Source organism: Sodiomyces alkalinus (genome assembly GCF_003711515.1).
Source record: "Sodiomyces alkalinus F11 unplaced genomic scaffold SODALscaffold_4, whole genome shotgun sequence".
NCBI classification, from domain to species: Eukaryota; Fungi; Ascomycota; class Sordariomycetes; order Glomerellales; family Plectosphaerellaceae; genus Sodiomyces; species Sodiomyces alkalinus.
The window spans coordinates 1,729,691-1,748,305 of NW_021167082.1; the positions used below are offsets into that span (position 1 = coordinate 1,729,691).

Consider the following 18,615-nt stretch of genomic DNA (forward strand, 5'->3'; position numbering starts at 1 on the left):
GGGGGGGATAAGGAAAGAGGGGGTCCTGTGGAAGAGTACTTTTACCCTGGCGGAGACGGATTGCGTTTTCTGAGGGAGGAGGCCACGATGTCATACTCCCCAAATACGTGCTATAACTTAGTGCCAGATTGCGCCATTGCTATGCTCACCACAACCCCGTTTCTCAGCCCGGGGTATCTGAATCAGTCCTTGTCTACCTTCCATACCTTACAGAGAGAACATATCCGTAACTTGTGTGGAAATGCGGAATCTCGTTTCCAACTGGGTATCCGGAGCAGACCTCCTGACTTTGATCGACTTTGTCTGGTCTGTCACGCAACTCGTATTAGTAACCTCCCTTGGCGGTCCGGTCCTGAGATGTCGCTGATTACATTCCGGCCATGGCGCCAACACTAAATGTACCACAAATAAACACCAGCTCTATACCCTACCTTTATGTTAATGATGCCATAGAGGACTATGGCCCTAAAGGACCTTCTGATGTGGGCAGCTGATTGCAAAATTTAGCACGAGGTTACAGCTCAACTAACCATTGCCCACCCCCCTTGCTGACCTGACTATTGCCCCCCCCCCCCCCTGCGATTTCTAAAACGTCTTGATGACAGGGGGCTCCGGGCGGCACCATCAAGTGCCGAGATCCCGTATGTTCCGGTGTAAGGACTGCAGAATAAGAGTGCCGACCAGGGATAGTCCACGGACGAACAAACCGCAGCAATTATCATGGAGGTTTGAACTACCATCCCGATTCATTCAACGAATCCACCTGCACACAGGCTATAGTGTAGTTCAGCTATCTATGGATGTTATGTACAGTTGGTCTGCAAGGCGGCCGCTGAGACATGAGCTATCAAGGGTAAAGAATACCTACCCGCTATGCCTCCACTCCTACTACGTGTAGAACACAACTTCACTTGGATACCTAGGAGATCGCCGATGGCTGAGGGATGAGGGACGTCAGCTCCGGGATGGGGCGGACGGGCAAACGCATAAGGGATGGCCTGTTTCTCGGTGTACACTAGAGCTATTCTGTATTATACCTCGTACGTTGACAGACAGTCCAATACAAAAGATCGAGTAAAAGTACCTTAATTGATGGCCACCACGGAATGTACCGATCGTACAACGTACGGAGTAGTGCGTAAGGTAAGGCCGGCCGGCCGTGAGCAAAAACGGTTGACAAGTACCTATCCGTACTCCTCTTCTACCTCGCACTTGATAAGGTACCATGCTAGGCACCTAGAATGGAGTACTTGTGCTTCGTAACCCGTGGGCAGGAGCGTGTTTGCGATCGAAATCGGTTCCTGCAAAATAGCGTGGCGATCACGGAGTAGCGCGCTACCTTGCTGTCCGAAAGTCTCCTCGTAGCCTACCTCTATGTATTTCTGCGATTATTGGCGCAAAAGAGAAGGAAACAAACTGGGGAAGTTGGGGATGGTTGTGATACTGACGATAATAATAATGGCGAGAATGGCGTACCTTAGCCTGCTAATTATTTTCTTCCTGCTTCATGCCCGGAGAGACCAAAAACAAACCAGGCTCATGCAAGGCACAGAAGGTGATACCGGCACCTACCTACCTATCTTGACGATTGAGGGAAGCAGTAAAAGTGGAGAACGGGAGAAGAGCCAGCAGGGAACGGCTCTATTGACGATGAGTCAACAAGAAAAGATTTTTTTGCTCCCTATTCCATACTTGGACTTGACACCTCAGACATCATCCAATTTCTTCATCCCAACAGCCCAGATTTTTATCAAGCTGAACGGACAAGGGACCGGCCCCGGCCGCTGCGTCAGAATTCTTCGATGCATGTTGTCTGCCTGCCTATCCATCCATCCCGTGCCGTGCCTAGGTGGGTTTTCTTCCTCTCTGTAAAAAAATTCCCCTTCAATGCCCTCAACAATGTCTTCCGGGACTCGTCTGACTCCTCGGTGAGCAACTGACCGGAACCGGGGACCCTCTTCCCTCTCAAGTATCAAGCATGCAAACTCGACTGGTTCGATGCCAATTATGTTTCATCCTTTGCTAGTTCCATTGGGCGTCGTGTCTCGTCTCGTGCCTACGTTTTTTTTTTTTTTTTTTCTTTTTTTCGGAAGGTGCTGGACTCCGAATTCCTAGGACCATGTCTCGTTTGTGAGCCGTCCTGGTCGGGGTACCGTTCCTTCGTCCGCTGTTGGCCTCAGGCGAACCAGCAGCATTGCCGACACTAGCAGGTCGAAGAGCAGCCGTCCCGCGTCAGTAATCTCCCTTGTCCGGCGGCAAAGGATGCGCTTTGTAATACCTCCAAGTCGTATCTCCGGCGTCTGGATGGCAGAGAGGGCAGTCGGTCTTACCGATTACCTTGGCCCAGTTCCGAGCACTGCGAATAGGTGTCGAGGCAGTGTCAGTCGTTGAGCCGTCACCCCTATGATGGGTATATTCAGGGTCAGCCTATTGTCTCATTCCCAAGTCAGCAACCATGCATGCATACATTTGGCCATCCCTTCATAACAGGGGTCTTTCGAGTCGGGGAGTTTGGGTCGAGATGATTCGTCCTAAGCCAGCCTGAGTGTCCACAGTCCAACAGCGACGAGTAGCATTTGGGGGCCTTTGAATTGTCACATATGCATCGCTTCGAAAGTCTGGAATGCACGAGACTTCCACGCCGGCAACATGTGAGTCCCTTTCTGTGTCACAATTGCTATCAGCTCGAAAACATCCTGGCTCGGTCCCTACCAGGTACGGAGTCTCTAATCCCAGGGCGAGATTCCGCGGACATCGTCCCATTGGGTTCGACGTGGTCAATGGATACTCGTGTCAACTTGACAGGCACAGTATTCCAGAGGAGATCGGTCCTCTGTCTCGCGTGTTCAAATATTTAAACTGGGCAGCTCTGCCATCGTCACCCAGGCAAGGCTACCTGAAACGTATCTTTGAGCTCCAGCTCTCTCACGCTCTCTCACCCACCCGTTGCCATTGGAATGAGATTGGAACACAAAATTCGACCTCGAACATGTCGAACGGATAAGACAATGGATGGGTCCCTTGCCCTTTACGACCTCATTTACTCTACGCCGATATTTACTCTGGCTAACAGCAGGCCTCCGACCGGGTTCCGCACATTCCGACCGTAATAACGAACAGTCGGCTTCCGGGGGTGGAAATGCCATATTGCTGGATAAGAGCTGCACGACAACGGCGAAATGCGGAGAATGAAGACTCTCAGAGATCCCGCCATTGTTCCTTCCATCCTTGGTTCAGTCCTCCTGCACTGCGGGATTCTCGAGCCCCTCGATTGCCTTGGCTCTGGCCAGCGGACAGGGCAGCTTCGCGGAGGTTCCCGGTCGTTGAGTGCCTCTGTTGTGTAACGAGGGACAATGACGACCTAACTGTCGAGAGCCTGAACTAGCCAACTGCGGTTTATTGACGTCGTTGAACATGTCCCCAACCAGGAAATACCGTCTCAGATTAGCATGTTTCCTAAACCGAACTTGACCGAGAATGTCTTTCGGGGGAAAGACAACGAGTGTCCACCGGTCAGCCGGGAGCTTGCGGTTGCCCCGTCTCCTGCATTTCATGTTTCCGGGTCCATGTGGGTGCACACAGAATGCGGGATCTTGAGACATAGGCGCAAGCTCAGTTGTTGGAATCCGAAGCGGGCTTTACGATTCTCCCGATTCGACCGACGGAAAACTCCATGAGGGGGGAGAAGGCCGAACGACGACGACTTCGCTGGAACGCACATCCCGAAGATATGTTCCTAGTTGGGGTTTGAAAATCGTACGGCCATGTGGATTGCCGGCGTAAACCGTGCATCTCTATACAGAACGGGGAGAACATCGTATGCCTGAATGCGAATCAATGCGTGCAAATGGAATCATCCCCACGTACCATGTGAAGTGTGGTGAGACGTGGCGAGACGACAGTCAATGTATTACTGGGCTCCATCAGCATGACACATATACACGGCATGGTCCATCCATGGTCGATGTATATGCGTGTGAGCAGGATTCCAGCATGAGGTACGGCCCATCATGGGTAGTCATTTGGCGGCTCCCCATTGCTGGCACATTGCACAGGCGAGGGGGTCCTATTCGAAGACGAGAACAAGGAGACGCCGGAGAGGAGAGCTACCCATCTCCGTGTACGCCAGACTCCCACAGGGGACCTTTTTCCCCCCTCTCTTTTTCTTTGGCCTTACCAGCCATTCAATCGTCCTTTTACATCGACATCTGGGAGTGTGTTGAGGCGACGAACCATTCATACATCCACCCTCCCGGGACATTATCAAAGGTCAACACTAACCAACCAGACCAAGGGGCGAATGAAACGAAAAAAAGGGACGACGGGCAGGTTCTTTCCATTCGGAGCCAGCCGACCGAGGATAACAATAAGAAAACAAGTGCCAAAGGGATCAATCAGATAGGCTAAGGTGGCCCGATTGGAGAAGAGAGGAAGGCACGGACACGCTATCCAATTGACAAAGTTAATTCGAGCGATCGTCACTCTTTAGTCGCGGGACGGTGTCAGCGATAGCGGTGGCGAAGACAACAAACGGTACGGTTTGTACGTATCACCCTACAGCTCCACGGAGATTCTCGTCCTGGCGAAATATGATGAAGAAGGAAGCCTCTCATCTCCCTTCCCCAGGGAGATAGGTAACCAGTCAATGGGTGAAGATGAGGAGCGGTCTTCGTCTTCGCTATCAAGGTGGAAACCACGCAGGGTATGAAAACCAAGGAGTTGCAGCCTCTAAGGGCTCTTCCCCTACCCCCTCGAATGTGGTGAACTGCTACGTGTTCGACGTCTCCTCGACATGGACGATCGTGGGTGTCCGTTAACCACCGCCCACTTACCCACCGGTAAGCCACAGCCCGAGAAAAGCAAACCATAAATGCAAGAAGGGGGGTTTCATTCATTCGTGCAATTGAGCTAGCTACACTACAAGCCCGGTTGCCCAATTGCCGTTGTCCACCCTACTTTCCGCCACTTCGCCTTGCTCATCGCGCATCAACTATAAGCCAAGCTCCCAATGTTCATCTTGCCCATCTTCACATTCCTACCTCATTGGGGCGAGCCAATGCCCACGTAGACATAACTGGCAGCAGTCGACCAAACGATCTTCTTCATTTGCCGGCTGTCCTGCCATTTAGTGGCAGCTGCAGTTGTCCTCGGGTAGCGATGTAAGGAAAAAGAAATCATCCCCTATGATGCGGGGAGTCGGGTTGTCATGCTGGTTTAGAAAAGCGAATGAAAATTCCATTGGCGCGCAGCAGCAACGTTTTGCACGCAGTGAGGAGAACATCGTGTCGGGCAGCAATGGGACAGATGCCAAGGACCAGACACAGGGACCGAAGCATGCCGCGCGATGTGATGATGTGACAACCAAGAGCCGGCCGAGGACGACTTTTTTGGTCGTGACGCTTTCGCCCCCCACTTCCTATACCGAAGCTACGATGATATGGCTCAGGGGATTGGGGGTCGGGGGTTGCTTGGAGTCGATGTTGGGTTTCTTCATTCCCCGGCATTGCTGGTCTGGTCCATGATCCCCACGCCCCCCCTGTGGCTGCAAGCCGTTCAAAACTTGACTTCGTTTCGGAGACCAGACGACCTCTGCTGCTTCCGACGCTGATCCGGGGTTTCTTCAGGGTGGCCTTTGGGGCTGAGAGGTGTGGCCTGATGTGAGTTTCTCGATAAGGGGTCCGTAGGCGCCGTCTTAGTGCGCGGTACATCTCTCCAAGGCTCGAGGATGTCCATATCGACAACGCACTGCCCTCGCGCCATGGCCTCCTGTACAAGAGTCCATTGGGTCTTGTCCAGTTGCGCCGCCCGTTGGAAGTCCTTCCAGAACGCAAACTTCTCCCGACGCTTGGCCCATTTCTTCGTCTTCTTGTCGCGCCACCTGCACGCCATGCCCGTCACCTTGGTCGCCTGGAAGAAGTCCTCCACACCATGGTGTTCACTCGGGATGTAGAGGTTCTTGCTCCCCGTCACGAACAGCGGGATACTATCCCGGCAGAGTTCCAACCTTTGCCTGGCTCGCTGTGGCTCTATGTCGGGTGTCGGGGGAGCAGGAGTAGTGCGGGTCGTGACCTTGTCTTTAGGAACCGCGAGCCGGAGACATGACATTGGCATCGGCTCCAGTTCGGGGGGACAATGGCCCTCGACCTCCGCGAGGGGTAGATTCATCTCGAAGACGAACCAAACGCAAGCATCTCTAAGCGGCCAGGCACGTGTTAGATGTCGACCGAGTCTGGAGGAAGATACGGCGTCCCTGTCCAGTAGCGTTGTGCTCAGACTTACATATTCAGCTCGAATACCGTGATCGATCCCTCCTTTGTTGCACGCAGATGTGCCCCGGTCTGAAGTGGCAGCTCGCGCTGAGGATGGTGACATTCCAGAGGAAACGGTAATGTTGAATAGGGCACCTGAAAGTGAATCGAGGCCAGGGTCATCATTCGGTATCCAGACGCATTGGACCTCTCAAAGAGTCCACGGAAACTCGTCTCTGCGTCCAGTGCGCTGCACCGTGGTGCTGGGGGCTCGATATCCATGATCTGGTAAGGTAGTCTTTCCTGTTGCCGAACACCAGGCAGCCTGAAGATATTTTCGTTGAACACGCCTGCGGCAGCTTGAAGTCGTCTGCTAGAAGCCATCCTATAAGAATGTTAGCTTGTCCTTGTCAAAACGGAAGGCGATGAAATGGGTGTATCTAACACAAAAGGCATTCTTCCGTTTCTGTGCCGTGACACGAGCCTTCTCTGCACAGCGTTCGGGAGGCATGTGTCGAAGGGCCTTAGCACGGGATCATTGGATGGGGACTGGCTAATGTCCCAGATGTGAAAGAGTTCTGGGGCGTCATCTGGCACCTGCTCTGTTTCCAGCGTTGAAGAAATATGTCGAGCCAAGTCGACTGCTTTGTAATGGCCCATTGACATGGCGGTGTTGAGACGTTCAACCGAGTCCTCTCGGGCTTGCTGATTGCGTATCGTGTGTCTGTCAACCTGTACTTTTCCCCTATATCCAAGCTGGATGGCGAACTGTATCTTCTCCTGTATTGACATCGCGCTGAGTCTCGTAGTTATAGTGTCGAGAGGTCCCCTGGTATCGTCGCCTAAACCCAGAGGTGTCTGAACTTGTTTTACACGAGACGGATCTGTCTCCTGGTCAGATTTTCCTTTTTCTTCTTTGGCCTACTAACCCAAGTGCGAAAAATAAGGCAGTCGGTGCTGGACTGAACACTGACCACGGTGCCATTGATTTTTCGACACAGTCTTATCGGGCTCTTTCTCCTTGCCCTTCGTTTTATCTCTGCTTTTGGCAGGTACTTGCGATTGTGCGCTTGCCTGATCAGGTGGCGATAGAGGTACTATAGGCTGAGATCAGCTTCTAATCTCTCACTCTGGGCTTCGAGGAAGCAGGGAAGCCAGTTACAGGGCAAAGTATCACATACCCGTAGTCTGCCTGTTTTGGCATTGTTCCTCTGTGGGAATTGTGTGAACGATATCAGATGGGTCCAGAGACAATTTGGCTGCCATGAATTGGGTGAGTTGGGACAACTCCAATTAACGTTCTCCAGTGAAAATCCTACCTGCCAGTGGTCGTGTGAGGGAACTTCCTGTGGTAGTCTCCTCCAGGAGACCAGTGATCCGCTTCTTGAGGTCAGGTTGTGCACCGACTGGGGTGGAGGCAGGCCGTTTGGGCCGGTGAGTCTTTTCACCCATCCCAGCTAGGATATATTGACTAGAATAAGTTGATGGTTCTCGTATTTTCAGATAAGACCGAGAATAAGAGAGTTATCATCGAACTCTTAAAGCGTTGTGAATCTCGTCTTTGCTAATGGTGTATTCTTGTCTGCCACGAAAGAGATTGAGTGCCTTGAAAGAAGGGTAACTAAAGAGAAGAATAACTCGTTCAAAGAGAGATACTGTCTGATTTATGGGAGACAAAGGTCAGAAAAATAAAGACCGAAGCTGGGCCCAGACCGAGCAAATGTGCGGAGTTGATTCATAGACCTCGGTCAATATCAGATGGGATAAGTAGAAGAAGGTACGTCTAGACATCTGCCGTTGTAAGAGAATGAGCAAGAAAACCAAAGAGGTGTCGAGTAAAGGCACGATACGGTGCCGTGGGCATAAGCAAAGAAAAGACAAGTACGGTAAGAGGCACTACGGAGGAAAGCATAATCATTGATTGCATGTTGTTGGATTACTTTTACCAATGGGGATTGTTTCTAAAAAGGAACTTATCAAGAGGCAGCACCAGGGGGTGAGAATCGGTGCACAGATGAGGCTAAGGAGACTCTGATATAAAATAGCGGGAACAGCTGGAGATATGACAATGAAGCCTGAGCAGGCTGCCTGGCAATTTCACGGGGAAATCAAACTCTTGGTATGGACTTGCTTCCTGTATCTTCGAGTTCGGGAGATTCAGGACTGCCACTGATGAGTCGATATGGCCTTTCTTCAAAAACTATGATAAAGTTGAAAGTGTCATTCTTATCAGAACAGGGGAAAAATATGTTCGCGTTCAGAGTTTATGCATATAAATCTGGACACCAGAGTCCTGATCTCCAAGTGGCCGAGGAGGCTACCATGCTAGGGCTGAAAGTGAGATCGAACAGAGTGAACGAAGACTCTCACACTGGGACTTGGAGATCAGATTCAAGAGAGGAGGACGTTAGGACTTGGGACTTGTGACCATGTGTCGTCGGTTGAGGCTCAGACGATGCTTGGCACAAAGCCGCCGAGGGGAGATCTTGTATACAAGTACACTCTACAACGTACCACGGAAGTACCACTAATTACAGCGGCTTACTAAACCCCGGTCTAACAGTTTCTCCCGCGTTCCGAATATCCCACCTGTGAACATTGGGACCATCCAACTTTTTACTGTAGGCTCCAGTTCCTGCAGCGAGTCGACCAACACCACCCCACCAACCATAACACATTCTCCCTCTCCCTTCTTTATTCTGTGGCTTTAACCTCGTCCTCTCCCTCCCCGTTCGAGTTTGCCCAGAATTAACATTTACACCTGTGACGTCGAATTACTAGAACGTCGCCCACCATGCAAGCTCCAGTGCTGGTAATGAGTGCGTCCTCTACAACGCCCCCCCTTACTGCTTAATGCCCTTGTGAGCTTGGCTCCATGTTTCGTGTTCGCATGCTGATAAAAGAGTCAACAGACACCCAGAGCGGTGAGCGGCAGGTTGGCCGAAAGGCCCAGATGTCGAACATTGCCGCAGCCAAGACGTATGCCGCCCTCCCCCTTTTTCTTTTTTTTACCTTTTCCACCTATAATCTCCGTTCCAAATCTCCTCGAGCTATGAAAGAGCTACGGAAACTTACCCTCTTACGCTTACAGCGTCGCCGACATCATCCGATCCTGTCTCGGACCGAAAGCCATGTTGAAGATGCTGCTTGACCCTATGGGCGGTATCGTCCTCACCAACGACGGCCACGCCATCCTTCGTGAGATCGAGGTGTCCCACCCAGCCGCCAAGAGCATGATCGAGCTCAGCCGGACACAAGACGAGGAAGTCGGCGACGGCACCACGACTGTCATTATATTGGGTTAGTTGATAGAACGGGCGGGCGTATCCCGGCGGTCTTTTCGCACGGCTGAGAGCTGACGTATGGCGGGGTTTTGCATAATGAATAGCTGGCGAGATGCTGGCACATTCTCTGCCGCAACTGGAGCGGAACATCCACCCGGTTCAGATCATCGCAGCCTTCAAGCGGGCTTTGAAGGACGCCCTGGAGATCGTCGACGACATCTCGCTGCCCATTGACATCAATGACGACCAGGCCATGTACAAGCTCATCTCTTCCTCCATTGGCACCAAATTCGTCTCCCGGTGGTCGGACCTCATGTGCGATCTCGCCCTCAGGGCCGTTCGCACTGTCACATGGGAGGTCAGCAATGGCAAGAGGGAAGTCGACATCAAGCGCTACGCTCGTGTCGAGAAGGTTCCGGGAGGCGAGATCGAAGACAGCACGGTGTTGGACGGCGTGATGCTCAACAAGGACATCACCCACCCCAAGATGCGGAGGAGGATCGAGAACCCGAGGATTATTCTGCTCGACTGCCCGCTCGAGTATAAGAAGGGCGAGTCGCAAACCAACATCGAGATTTCCAAGGAGGAGGACTGGAACCGCATCCTGCAGATCGAGGAGGAGCAGATCAAGGCCATGTGCGAGGCCATCGTGGCGCTCAAACCGGACTTGGTCATCACGGAAAAGGGCGTCTCAGGTATGACATGACTTCCGGCTTGACGATGGAAGCATCATGACGCGATAATTGCACGAGGAGCCAACGCTAACGATGCCTTTGCCTGACAGATCTCGCACAGCATTATTTCGTCAAGGCCAACGTGACCGCCCTCCGACGAGTGCGCAAGACGGACAACAACCGGATAGCCCGCGCTACCGGTGCCACCATTGTCAACCGCGTCGAAGACCTGCAAGAGTCGGATGTCGGCACCCAGTGCGGTCTGTTCGAGATCGAGAAGATTGGCGACGAGTACTTCACCTTCCTGACCAAGTGCAAGAACCCCAAGGCGTGCACCATCCTGCTCCGGGGACCGTCCAAGGATATCCTCAACGAGATCGAGCGGAACCTGCAAGATGCCATGGGAGTGGCCCGGAACGTCATCTTCCACCCCAGATTATCACCTGGCGGTGGAGCCACCGAGATGGCCGTCTCAGTGAGGCTCAGCCAACTCGCCAAGGGTGTCGAGGGCGTGCAGCAGTGGCCGTACAAGGCCGTGGCCGATGCCTTGGAGGTCATTCCCAGGACGCTGGTCCAGAACGCCGGCGCCAGCCCCGTGCGGGTGCTGACCGACTTGCGCGCCAAGCATGCCGAGGGCAAGTCGACGTGGGGTATCAACGGAGACGACGGCACTGTCGTGGACATGAAGGAATATGGCGTATGGGAGCCTGAGGCCATCAAGCTGCAGAGTATCAAGACGGCTATCGAGGTAAGAATTCCTTTTTTCCTCTTTTTTCCTCTTTTCTTTTCTTTTCTTTCTCTTGTCCTCTCCCTTCCGATAAATTGCGACTGACACAGAGTGCGTGTGATTTAGTCGGCTTGCTTGCTCCTGAGAGTCGACGATATTTGCAGCGCGAGGAAATCGGCACACCCTGGTATTGGACTGGGTGGCGGTGACGACTAGACGGATGTGGGCGTGGTGTAGGTGGACGTAGTAGAGAAGGAGAATGCTGGGGAAAAGACCACGAGGCATACCCATACTCTGCCCCTTGTACACGGCACGGTAATCAGAAGAAGAAGAAAAAGAAACCCGCATTTTAGACGAACATTCTCGAGAATGGTCGGCTGTTGTGTCAGTTGTAGTCTGTTCTCCCCTGAACAAAATAATCTTCTTTTTCCTTCCCGAGTAACTGTACAGGTAATTATCGTGACAAAAAAAAAGTATAACAGAATATGCTTTACACATCTCCCGCCCCTTTAATATCCGGTTCTGCCCTCCTCTCTCCTTTTCCCCCATTCTCGTTAATCCTCCTCGTGGATTACCAGTCCCTGTGATTGAAGCTCAGAAGGAACTGTGCCGGCCGTCCCCTGACGATTCGTTGCCCGGGCCGCTCCAGAGCCGTCCCTATCGCCAGCATCCCCTCCTTCAAAGGCCCCAACGTCTCTCCTCGGAGCAATCCTTCCTTCTCCTCCTCCAGGCGCCTGGCCATTCGTATCATGGTTGTTCGCATGACCCTTATCGGCACCGCCTTGCCCATCCCCTCCCCCTGCCCCTCCGCCATTCTGCCTCTGCTTCAACTTCTGCTTCGCCCTCTTCTTCTCCCTCTTCTCCCTATTCTTGCGCGTTTTCTCCTCGTCACGGGCCTCGTGCTCCCGCTTGGCGCGCTCGAACCCCTCGGCCGCCTTCTCGGCGCGCAGCTGCTCCTCCATGGTCCGCAGCCGCTCGTATTCGCGCCGCCGCGCCGCCTTATAGACGTGGAACTCGCCCGAGCCGGCGCCGGCGCTGGAGCCCTGCACGTTGGTGACGATCTCTGGCGGGGCGGCGACGGAGGGGCGGGACGGCCCCGGGCGCGGGATGCGGATTTCCTGCTCCGGCTTCGAGAAGAGGGCGTTGACGGTGGCTGCTTGGGCGGTCGTCGGGGTCAGTGCCCGCTTCTTTGTTGGGCGTTTGGAGCGCGGGTCCGCTGATGTGGGGATGGATTCGGGGCCTTCGCCTGACATGGTGGCGTCGGGGGGGGAGGGGGGGGGAGGGGGGGCTGTTATGTCTGTTATGTGCCTGTTCGTTGGTGCTGTCCGTCTGTCTGTGTCTGGATTTTTTTTTCTTCTTCTTTGGCTTGTCCCTCTCTGCTTCGTCGAAATCACACAGACTAGAAGACTAGGGTCGCCTGTGCGTGTTGAGGCTGGCTCGGCTGCGCTTGTAGAGATAGCTTCGTATGTCGCAAATTGCTTGTCGCGTGGGTTGAAATCGAGCTGTTGCAGTCTCAAGGGGTGAGTGAGGTAGGAGGATACAGGGACAAGCTACTAGACGTCACCTCGGTACAGTGCAGGTCTGGTGGAAGTCGAGCATAATGTACAGTGTACATACAACGATGTTCAGTCTACGTAATTACACGTGTACCTCCGGAGGTAGTGTCTCGGTACTGTATGGTACTTCTAGACTTGTGTCTTGTGTGGCTCGGTCAACATTAAAGCCTCTTGCTAAAAGACGCTCGGAACAATCCTGTGAATTTCAATGGCAGGTAATCGTATTAGCCCGGGTATCGGGACTAATCAACCATGATTTCAAGCATCCTCTCCAATTGTGCTTGCGGGCAGCGAAGTCCTGGAATCACTATTGAGTAGGGTACGACAGTAGGCGGATGAGGAACGAAACCGGGGGTACCGAATGTTAAGGCTTGGTGGTGTCTCTTCCAAAGCCAGGAACAAATCGCAAAGTTGGAGAAGTAGGCAGAGCAGTGGTGCCTACAGTCATCGGAAATCGCCATCATCATAATAGGCCAAAGTGTCGTTGCTATGACACAGTCGGTTGCAGAGGAGATGGCCAATAGCATCGTGCGAGCAATATAGGTTCTACGCACGTTGACGTCTTCAACAAGTGGTCGGTTAGCTCAGTTGGTTAGAGCGTCGTACTAATAATGCGAAGGTCATGAGTTCGACCCTCATACTGACCATTTCTTTTTGTAGTTTTTTCGTCGTGATACTTTTAACTTGCGAAAATCCGTATTATTAGTTTTTTTTTCCTATAAAAAATACATAGTTTTAAAGAGTAAGAGGCTAGTGTCACAAGGTTAACAGCAGCTTGGCAGTGTGTGGGCATGTACTACGTAGTGATGCAAAATTTAGGAGTAACCAGAGAGTTAAATTCATCGCTGACCTTCTATCCCGAATACGGCTGAAGACGGGCGAAATCGTCTAGTGGCTTCTGGAGTTGTGCAGTTGTGGTTGTGATAGTGATTGGATAGTCAGAAACCAGTAAAGCAAATCTCCACCACATCTCAGCCTACAAAACGGCTATGATATGCAAAGCTTAATCTGATCAGGGCAACATGACCTGAACGGAACGGCTTGAATAAACGAGCCAATCTGTAAAAAAGTCCATCTGTATTGTGAAAAGAGTAGTGATAAGCTGTGACGCCTTCCTTCCCCGTGTCCGTTCTGTGGCCCCAAAGTCTATGTGACCTTTGTCATCCTTCTGACCCTGTTACTCAAACCCACCCTCTGCGGAACTTTCCCCCAAGAGCTTGTATCCTAGAATGCAAACGGATCCTTGTGTCTGATCGAGAAACCACCCATCTAGTGTAGAGTCCAAACCAATATCCCGAAGCGATTATATTCTGTCTGGCCTGCAGGTGGTCAAACGCCGATCGTGCCCGTCCCGGAGGAAACGTCTAATAGCTAATGGCTTCAGGTAGGGGGTTATCTATGTATCCCTTGTGTGATGCCAGCCCCAGAGGCTGTATGGTTTGCGCCAACGAAACATTCACAGTGCAATTCTAGGTGCCAGCCCTTCAACAAATGGTCGGTTAGCTCAGTTGGTTAGAGCGTCGTACTAATAATGCGAAGGTCATGAGTTCGACCCTCATACTGACCATTTACTTTTGCTCTTTCTACGGATGATTTTTGTTCCCTTTTATTACCAATGTCCTTTTATCCTGTCTGGCTGCTTTTGGTAATTGCCCTAATATCTGCATATAATATCCCTATATCCCGGCACTAGGTTAAATATCTAAGATAAATCCTTAGTGAAGCTCTATAAACCGGTAGTAATCTCTACGACTCAACTCTTATATTCTATATTAAGTCTAATATTTATAAAGAGATATAAAGAGTACTAACTATATATATACTTTTAAGAAGAATAGAAAAGCAAATAACTTATATTAGGTAGACTATATATAGTATATAATACTATAGCTATTATAATAGTCGTCTATATTCTATTATAAGTTTTATTAAGGAGCGAGAGAAAAGGACTTGTGGAGGGATTATAATTTAGATATAAAAGAGGGGTGAAAAAAGGCAAAAAGAAATGGTCAGTATGAGGGTCGAACTCATGACCTTCGCATTATTAGTACGACGCTCTAACCAACTGAGCTAACCGACCAGGCTTAAAGCGATGCTACTGTCTTTCAGTTATCCGCATATCAAGCCACACTCAATTTGAACACTGCACCACTTCATCTCGTTAGTTACTCTCGACTACCTACTCGACATAAACGGCGACCTGGATTCCTTTTCTCCACGGCACACCGAGCTGAATTGTTTTCAACACTGCTATTCCGTCACAAAGACCTTGGAGAGTTTGGGTAGTGTATCACTGCTAATATTTGTTACCGAGCTCATCACTCGTCCTAATCCGGAATTCGATGAAGGAAGGGTATGGTGCTTGCGCCATCCTACTTAGCGATACAATTGTAGAGGGGTATAAATTCTGTTCCGTCCGTCTTCCGAGTCATACTTCTTGTATGGCGAGAGGATAAAGGATTCGAGCGCTCTGATGCAACCCATGCAAAATCCTGATCAGCCCGAAACATTTCTTTCTTCCGCTAGAAACCAGCACGCCGACTCGAATCATCCCAGCAATTCCAGAGCCCATACCATTACCTCTGGACAATAACAAATCCACAACATGCTTTGCTGTCAGCGTAGGCTATTATTTTAGTATACGCTGCCGGCAATGCTCTTTTCTCTCTTTTCCGTTCGCGTCATTTCATCGTCCTCATGGTCCTCATCGGTCCGTCCTCCGTCGGAGCCCACATCACTACTGTGGGTATCTCCGAGACGGTTGGCTCTCGCTCCAAGTCTCCTACCATAATTGTCCAGGAAATCGTCTTCCCTGGTCGTTACGCCTCGCTCCCTCGATACGTCTACGGGTCCCTGACCAGGAAGATGACCCGACCCGCCATTCGTGGTAGCGTCAGTGGCCGACGCCGTCGGTAGCTTCTGCAACTGCGCCGCCAGCAACGCGACGCGGTCCTGGCCTCGGCCTCCGTTGACGCGCCCAGAGCCATCAGCGTCGTCTTCGCTGGGTTCCTCCACGTCGCTATTCGACAGGGAAGCATGGCCTGAGTACGTGCCCCCGCCGTCACGGCCCACGTGGAGGTGCGGAGACTGGAGCCCGCGCAGGCGGTCCTCGGCGGAGATAAAGGAAGGCGTAGCATCGGGCGACGAGACGACTTCCTCGCAGGCGCGGGTTAGATCGATCTGCGGCACCGGCCGGGGTGGAGCGGCGCCCATTTTGCGGGCCGCATCATTGTCCGAGTCGCTCGAGTCGTACGAACCGTGTTTGAATCGCTTGACAGTTGACCGGCGGCTGGGGAGGCACGGCGGTTGCGGCTGGGTGTTCTGCAAGCGCAGCCCGTTCACGGCTTCGGCGGCCATCTCGTCTCGCTGGCGGAGAATCTCCAAGTCCTCCCGGCGCTTGTACTGACGTTCGTGGTTGCATCCGTCGGGGCACCCGCCCCATCGTCGTGGTGGGGCGAAGCATTTGACGGCCTTGTCGTCCTCCTTTTCCTTCAGCAAGAGAGCCCTCTCGCGACGTAATTGGGACCAGGTCCGGAGCTCGTTCTCGAGAGTGTACTTGCCAGACTCGTCGTCCTTGCGCATGATGAGAAACTCGCAGTGATTAACGTTGCGCAGATCTTCGAAGTATTCGACGGTGAAGTGGTACCATTTCATCAGGAACACGCGAGACATGAGGCCGTGGGTAACTGCAGGTCTTGGTCGTAAGCGAATGTCAAAATAACAAAAAAAAAAAACAATAAACAATACAAAAAGGAGAGGGCAGGAGACTCACCCAAGACGCAAACACTGGGAAAATCGTCCTCGCCAAACTGCCTCCAGAGACTCTCGTTGAAGCCACTAACTCGGTCGTAGGCGTCGGCGGCACTCTCGCCGTTGGGAATACGGTAGAAGAAGTGCCCGTAATCGGCACGCTCCTGCCACATACGCTCCATCTCGGCGCTACACGGCTGGAAATTCCCAAAGTCTTGTTCCCGCAGACGGGGCTCATCGTACACGTTGATATTGTCACGCTTAAAGGGAGAAGGTTCTGGGTCGTCGGAGGTCAGGGTGGCGAGGATTCCTTCTGTGGTCTCGCGGGTGCGGCGGTACGGAGAGGTGAAGAATTGCAGGGTGTCATCCTCACGGAGGAGCTTGCGGAGGCGCCTTCCGGCGTCGTATGCTTGAGCCCAGCCCTCGGGTGTGATTTTAACGCGGTGGTCGGGGATGGTCTGGTGGATGTCACGGTTTTCTGGAGAACAAGGGAGGGTTCCGTTAGTCGACTTACATTCGAACCGAAGAGGGAGTAAAGGCGGGCCGGAGAAGACAGAGAAACTTACTATTGCCCTCGGACTGGGCGTGTCTGACAAGAATGATAAGCCTAGGCTTACCCATGTTTGTAAATCTTCGGTCCTTGTCGGGTCAAAGTTGTGAGGAGCTGCGGGAACACGGAAGTGAAAAGTGGACGAAAGTAGGAGGAGGGAATGCCGTTTCCCGTTTGGTATATTAATAACGGAGAAATAGAGATAATGTCTTGTTTTAAAAACAGGAAGAGAAAGATGGAAGATGGAAGTTAAAGTAACGTTGAAAAAATACAGGGGAATCTCGAACTGATGTGGTCCAGCCTAGGAAAAATCACTGGAAGGTTTCTTGTAATGGTTGTGTTGGGTTGGGTTGGTAACGGGACGTTGATGTCAATGGTAGGAGTACGAAGTAGAGAGTCAGAGCTGAGTGTTTGCGCAAACGGGGTTTGACAGGCAGTCTGTGGCACGAGGTATTCGTCCGTACATATAGGTACCTAAAGTACGGATACGTGGGCGAAAAATATCTAGGTATGACACACCCACCTAGGTAGGTAATTATTATGTAGTGTACATGCAATACCCGCTTTGCCCAGCCACAACCAGGGTCATAAGGACATGGGTTAATGCCGAGGGCTAAGAGAGAAGGGTTAGATCAGAGAGAAGAGAAAAGAGAAAAGAAGTACTTCGCAGAGGAAAAAGAAATAAAACAAAAAGAATAGTAGTAATAATAACAACAACAATAATAGTATAACAAAAATAATAACAAAAATAATAACAAAAATAATAACAAAAATAATAACAAAAATAATAACAAAAATAATAACAAAAATAATAACAAAAATAATAACAAAAGTAATAACAAAAGTAATAACAAAAGTAATAACAAAAAATACGAGTGGATCGTTCATGGTTCGATCAAGGCAAGATGCATGTGCATGAGCAACTGATGAGACTGTTGATAATAATTACCGATGGTCTGGTTGGGCCAAAAGTATTTTTGCCCCTCCTCAACCCCTCTATCTCCAATCCGGCATCCGGCATCAGACAATGCCTTGCCCCGTTGTCTTCCGTAACCCGCCATAACCCGCCAGAATGGTACCGTAGCCGCTGGCAGAAAATCGCGGGTACCTAGGTAATTATTGGTCAGGGTATCTTTCCAAGTCCCGAGATGTGACGTTCTGCTTACCAATCAATTCCAGACAACTGCCAGATACTGGTGGCAAAAGTCACATTCCGCCTTCCTTACCGCCCACCCGCCCACTATCCGAGTACTGATGGAGATGGATGGATGCAAAGTGATGTTATTCTTCTTTGCGTGAAGAACTTCAATATAGGTACTTCATTTTTGGTTTTCACTAAAAGCTTGGCCATTCGACTCGGCCGTTCTGAACCCGCGCTTGGACGCCTGCGTGTGTCACCACCCTAAGGATGGGTACCTAACCGTGATCGTTGTTCGACGCGGATACGACTCCTGCATTTTTGTCGCGTCGCCTACTTGGTCAGCCGACCTATTTATTACCTTTCCCTCCTCCAAGGTCAAGCAAACAAAGCAGGCGCTTGTGCTGAAACGCCAAACCACAACAAACACTTAACTCATTTCTTTTTGTACAAAATGGCCCTTCTCGCCATTTCATCACATCACACACATACATCTGCGGACAGACATAAGACATGAAAGCTGCATAGTCATAAACAAGAGGGAAAAGCCCAGCATGTCTTTCTAACACACTAAGTTTTGCCCTCTGCCTCTATTACCTTATGCCCTCCCCTCCCTTGTTTGCTCTGTCATGCTCCACGGGGAAGCAGACCCGATGCCGTCCTTGACGATGAAGCCAGCCTGTAACCG

General features: G+C 51.4%; 7 protein-coding genes and 3 non-coding genes across 10 annotated transcripts; 5 read left to right on the forward strand and 5 right to left on the reverse strand.

The window, feature by feature from the left end:
* Positions 1-1,507: 1,507 nt before the first annotated feature.
* Positions 1,508-3,004, forward strand: SODALDRAFT_359256 (hypothetical protein; the record flags this gene model as incomplete). Its single annotated transcript, XM_028614169.1, has 6 exons — positions 1,508-1,555; positions 1,711-1,788; positions 1,971-2,009; positions 2,116-2,366; positions 2,556-2,651; positions 2,812-3,004. The coding sequence occupies 6 exons, from the start codon at positions 1,508-1,510 to the stop codon at positions 3,002-3,004; spliced, it is 705 nt and encodes a 234-aa protein (XP_028467170.1).
* A 953-nt stretch (positions 3,005-3,957) lies between these two features.
* SODALDRAFT_378466 (hypothetical protein) lies at positions 3,958-5,758 on the forward strand (the record flags this gene model as incomplete). The annotated part of the gene is made up of 7 exons (XM_028614984.1): positions 3,958-3,976; positions 4,056-4,118; positions 4,181-4,329; positions 4,490-4,649; positions 4,726-4,806; positions 4,909-5,128; positions 5,270-5,758. 7 exons carry the CDS (start codon positions 3,958-3,960, stop codon positions 5,520-5,522), a joined length of 945 nt encoding a protein of 314 aa, XP_028467171.1. The 3' UTR covers positions 5,523-5,758.
* SODALDRAFT_323760 (hypothetical protein) lies at positions 5,554-7,452 on the reverse strand (the record flags this gene model as incomplete). The annotated part of the gene is made up of 6 exons (XM_028609831.1): positions 5,554-6,193; positions 6,280-6,633; positions 6,727-6,953; positions 7,178-7,345; position 7,378; positions 7,430-7,452. The coding sequence occupies 6 exons, from the start codon at positions 7,450-7,452 to the stop codon at positions 5,554-5,556; spliced, it is 1,413 nt and encodes a 470-aa protein (XP_028467172.1).
* Positions 7,453-8,892: 1,440 nt separating this feature from the next.
* SODALDRAFT_332808 (T-complex protein 1) lies at positions 8,893-11,398 on the forward strand. Its single transcript, XM_028611807.1, has 6 exons — positions 8,893-9,067; positions 9,161-9,227; positions 9,340-9,548; positions 9,637-10,227; positions 10,317-10,954; positions 11,060-11,398. The coding sequence occupies exons 2-6, from the start codon at positions 9,202-9,204 to the stop codon at positions 11,147-11,149; spliced, it is 1,554 nt and encodes a 517-aa protein (XP_028467173.1). The 5' UTR covers positions 8,893-9,067; positions 9,161-9,201; the 3' UTR covers positions 11,150-11,398.
* An 89-nt stretch (positions 11,399-11,487) lies between these two features.
* SODALDRAFT_350524 (hypothetical protein) lies at positions 11,488-12,186 on the reverse strand (the record flags this gene model as incomplete). Its single annotated transcript, XM_028613488.1, has 1 exon — positions 11,488-12,186. The coding sequence occupies one exon, from the start codon at positions 12,184-12,186 to the stop codon at positions 11,488-11,490; it is 699 nt and encodes a 232-aa protein (XP_028467174.1).
* Positions 12,187-12,655: 469 nt separating this feature from the next.
* Positions 12,656-12,994, reverse strand: SODALDRAFT_157877 (hypothetical protein). The gene has a single exon (XM_028606915.1). It carries the CDS (start codon positions 12,954-12,956, stop codon positions 12,732-12,734), a length of 225 nt encoding a protein of 74 aa, XP_028467175.1. The 5' UTR covers positions 12,957-12,994; the 3' UTR covers positions 12,656-12,731.
* Positions 12,995-13,062: 68 nt separating this feature from the next.
* Positions 13,063-13,136, forward strand: SODALDRAFT_t104. The gene has a single exon. It is a non-coding gene; the product is annotated as a tRNA-Ile (tRNA).
* An 846-nt stretch (positions 13,137-13,982) lies between these two features.
* Positions 13,983-14,056, forward strand: SODALDRAFT_t105. The gene has a single exon. It is a non-coding gene; the product is annotated as a tRNA-Ile (tRNA).
* Positions 14,057-14,495: 439 nt separating this feature from the next.
* On the reverse strand, positions 14,496-14,569 carry SODALDRAFT_t109. Its single transcript has one exon. It is a non-coding gene; the product is annotated as a tRNA-Ile (tRNA).
* Positions 14,570-14,774: 205 nt separating this feature from the next.
* SODALDRAFT_310786 (phosphoglycerate mutase-like protein) lies at positions 14,775-17,203 on the reverse strand. The gene is made up of 3 exons (XM_028609149.1): positions 16,806-17,203; positions 16,262-16,717; positions 14,775-16,175 (listed from the first exon to the last, which is right to left on the reverse strand). The coding sequence occupies exons 1-3, from the start codon at positions 16,858-16,860 to the stop codon at positions 15,124-15,126; spliced, it is 1,563 nt and encodes a 520-aa protein (XP_028467176.1). The 5' UTR covers positions 16,861-17,203; the 3' UTR covers positions 14,775-15,123.
* Between the last annotated feature and the right edge of the window lie 1,412 nt (positions 17,204-18,615).

Excerpts from the sequence above, each read along its gene's own strand:
- SODALDRAFT_332808 (XM_028611807.1), top strand. The coding sequence starts at position 9,202 with ATGTCGAACATTGCCGCAGCCAAGAC. Across the intron at positions 9,228-9,339 it reads AACATTGCCGCAGCCAAGAC|CGTCGCCGACATCATCCGAT; the intron begins GTATGCCGCCCT and ends TTACGCTTACAG. Across the intron at positions 9,549-9,636 it reads CACGACTGTCATTATATTGG|CTGGCGAGATGCTGGCACAT; the intron begins GTTAGTTGATAG and ends CATAATGAATAG.
- SODALDRAFT_157877 (XM_028606915.1), bottom strand. The coding sequence starts at position 12,956 with ATGATGATGGCGATTTCCGATGACTGTAGGCACCACTGCTCTGCCTAC.
- SODALDRAFT_310786 (XM_028609149.1), bottom strand. The coding sequence starts at position 16,860 with ATGGGTAAGCCTAGGCTTATCATTCTTGTCAGACACGCCCAGTCCGAG. Across the intron at positions 16,718-16,805 it reads CGCCCAGTCCGAGGGCAATA|AAAACCGTGACATCCACCAG; the intron begins GTAAGTTTCTCT and ends CTTGTTCTCCAG. Across the intron at positions 16,176-16,261 it reads TCCCAGTGTTTGCGTCTTGG|TTACCCACGGCCTCATGTCT; the intron begins GTGAGTCTCCTG and ends CAAGACCTGCAG.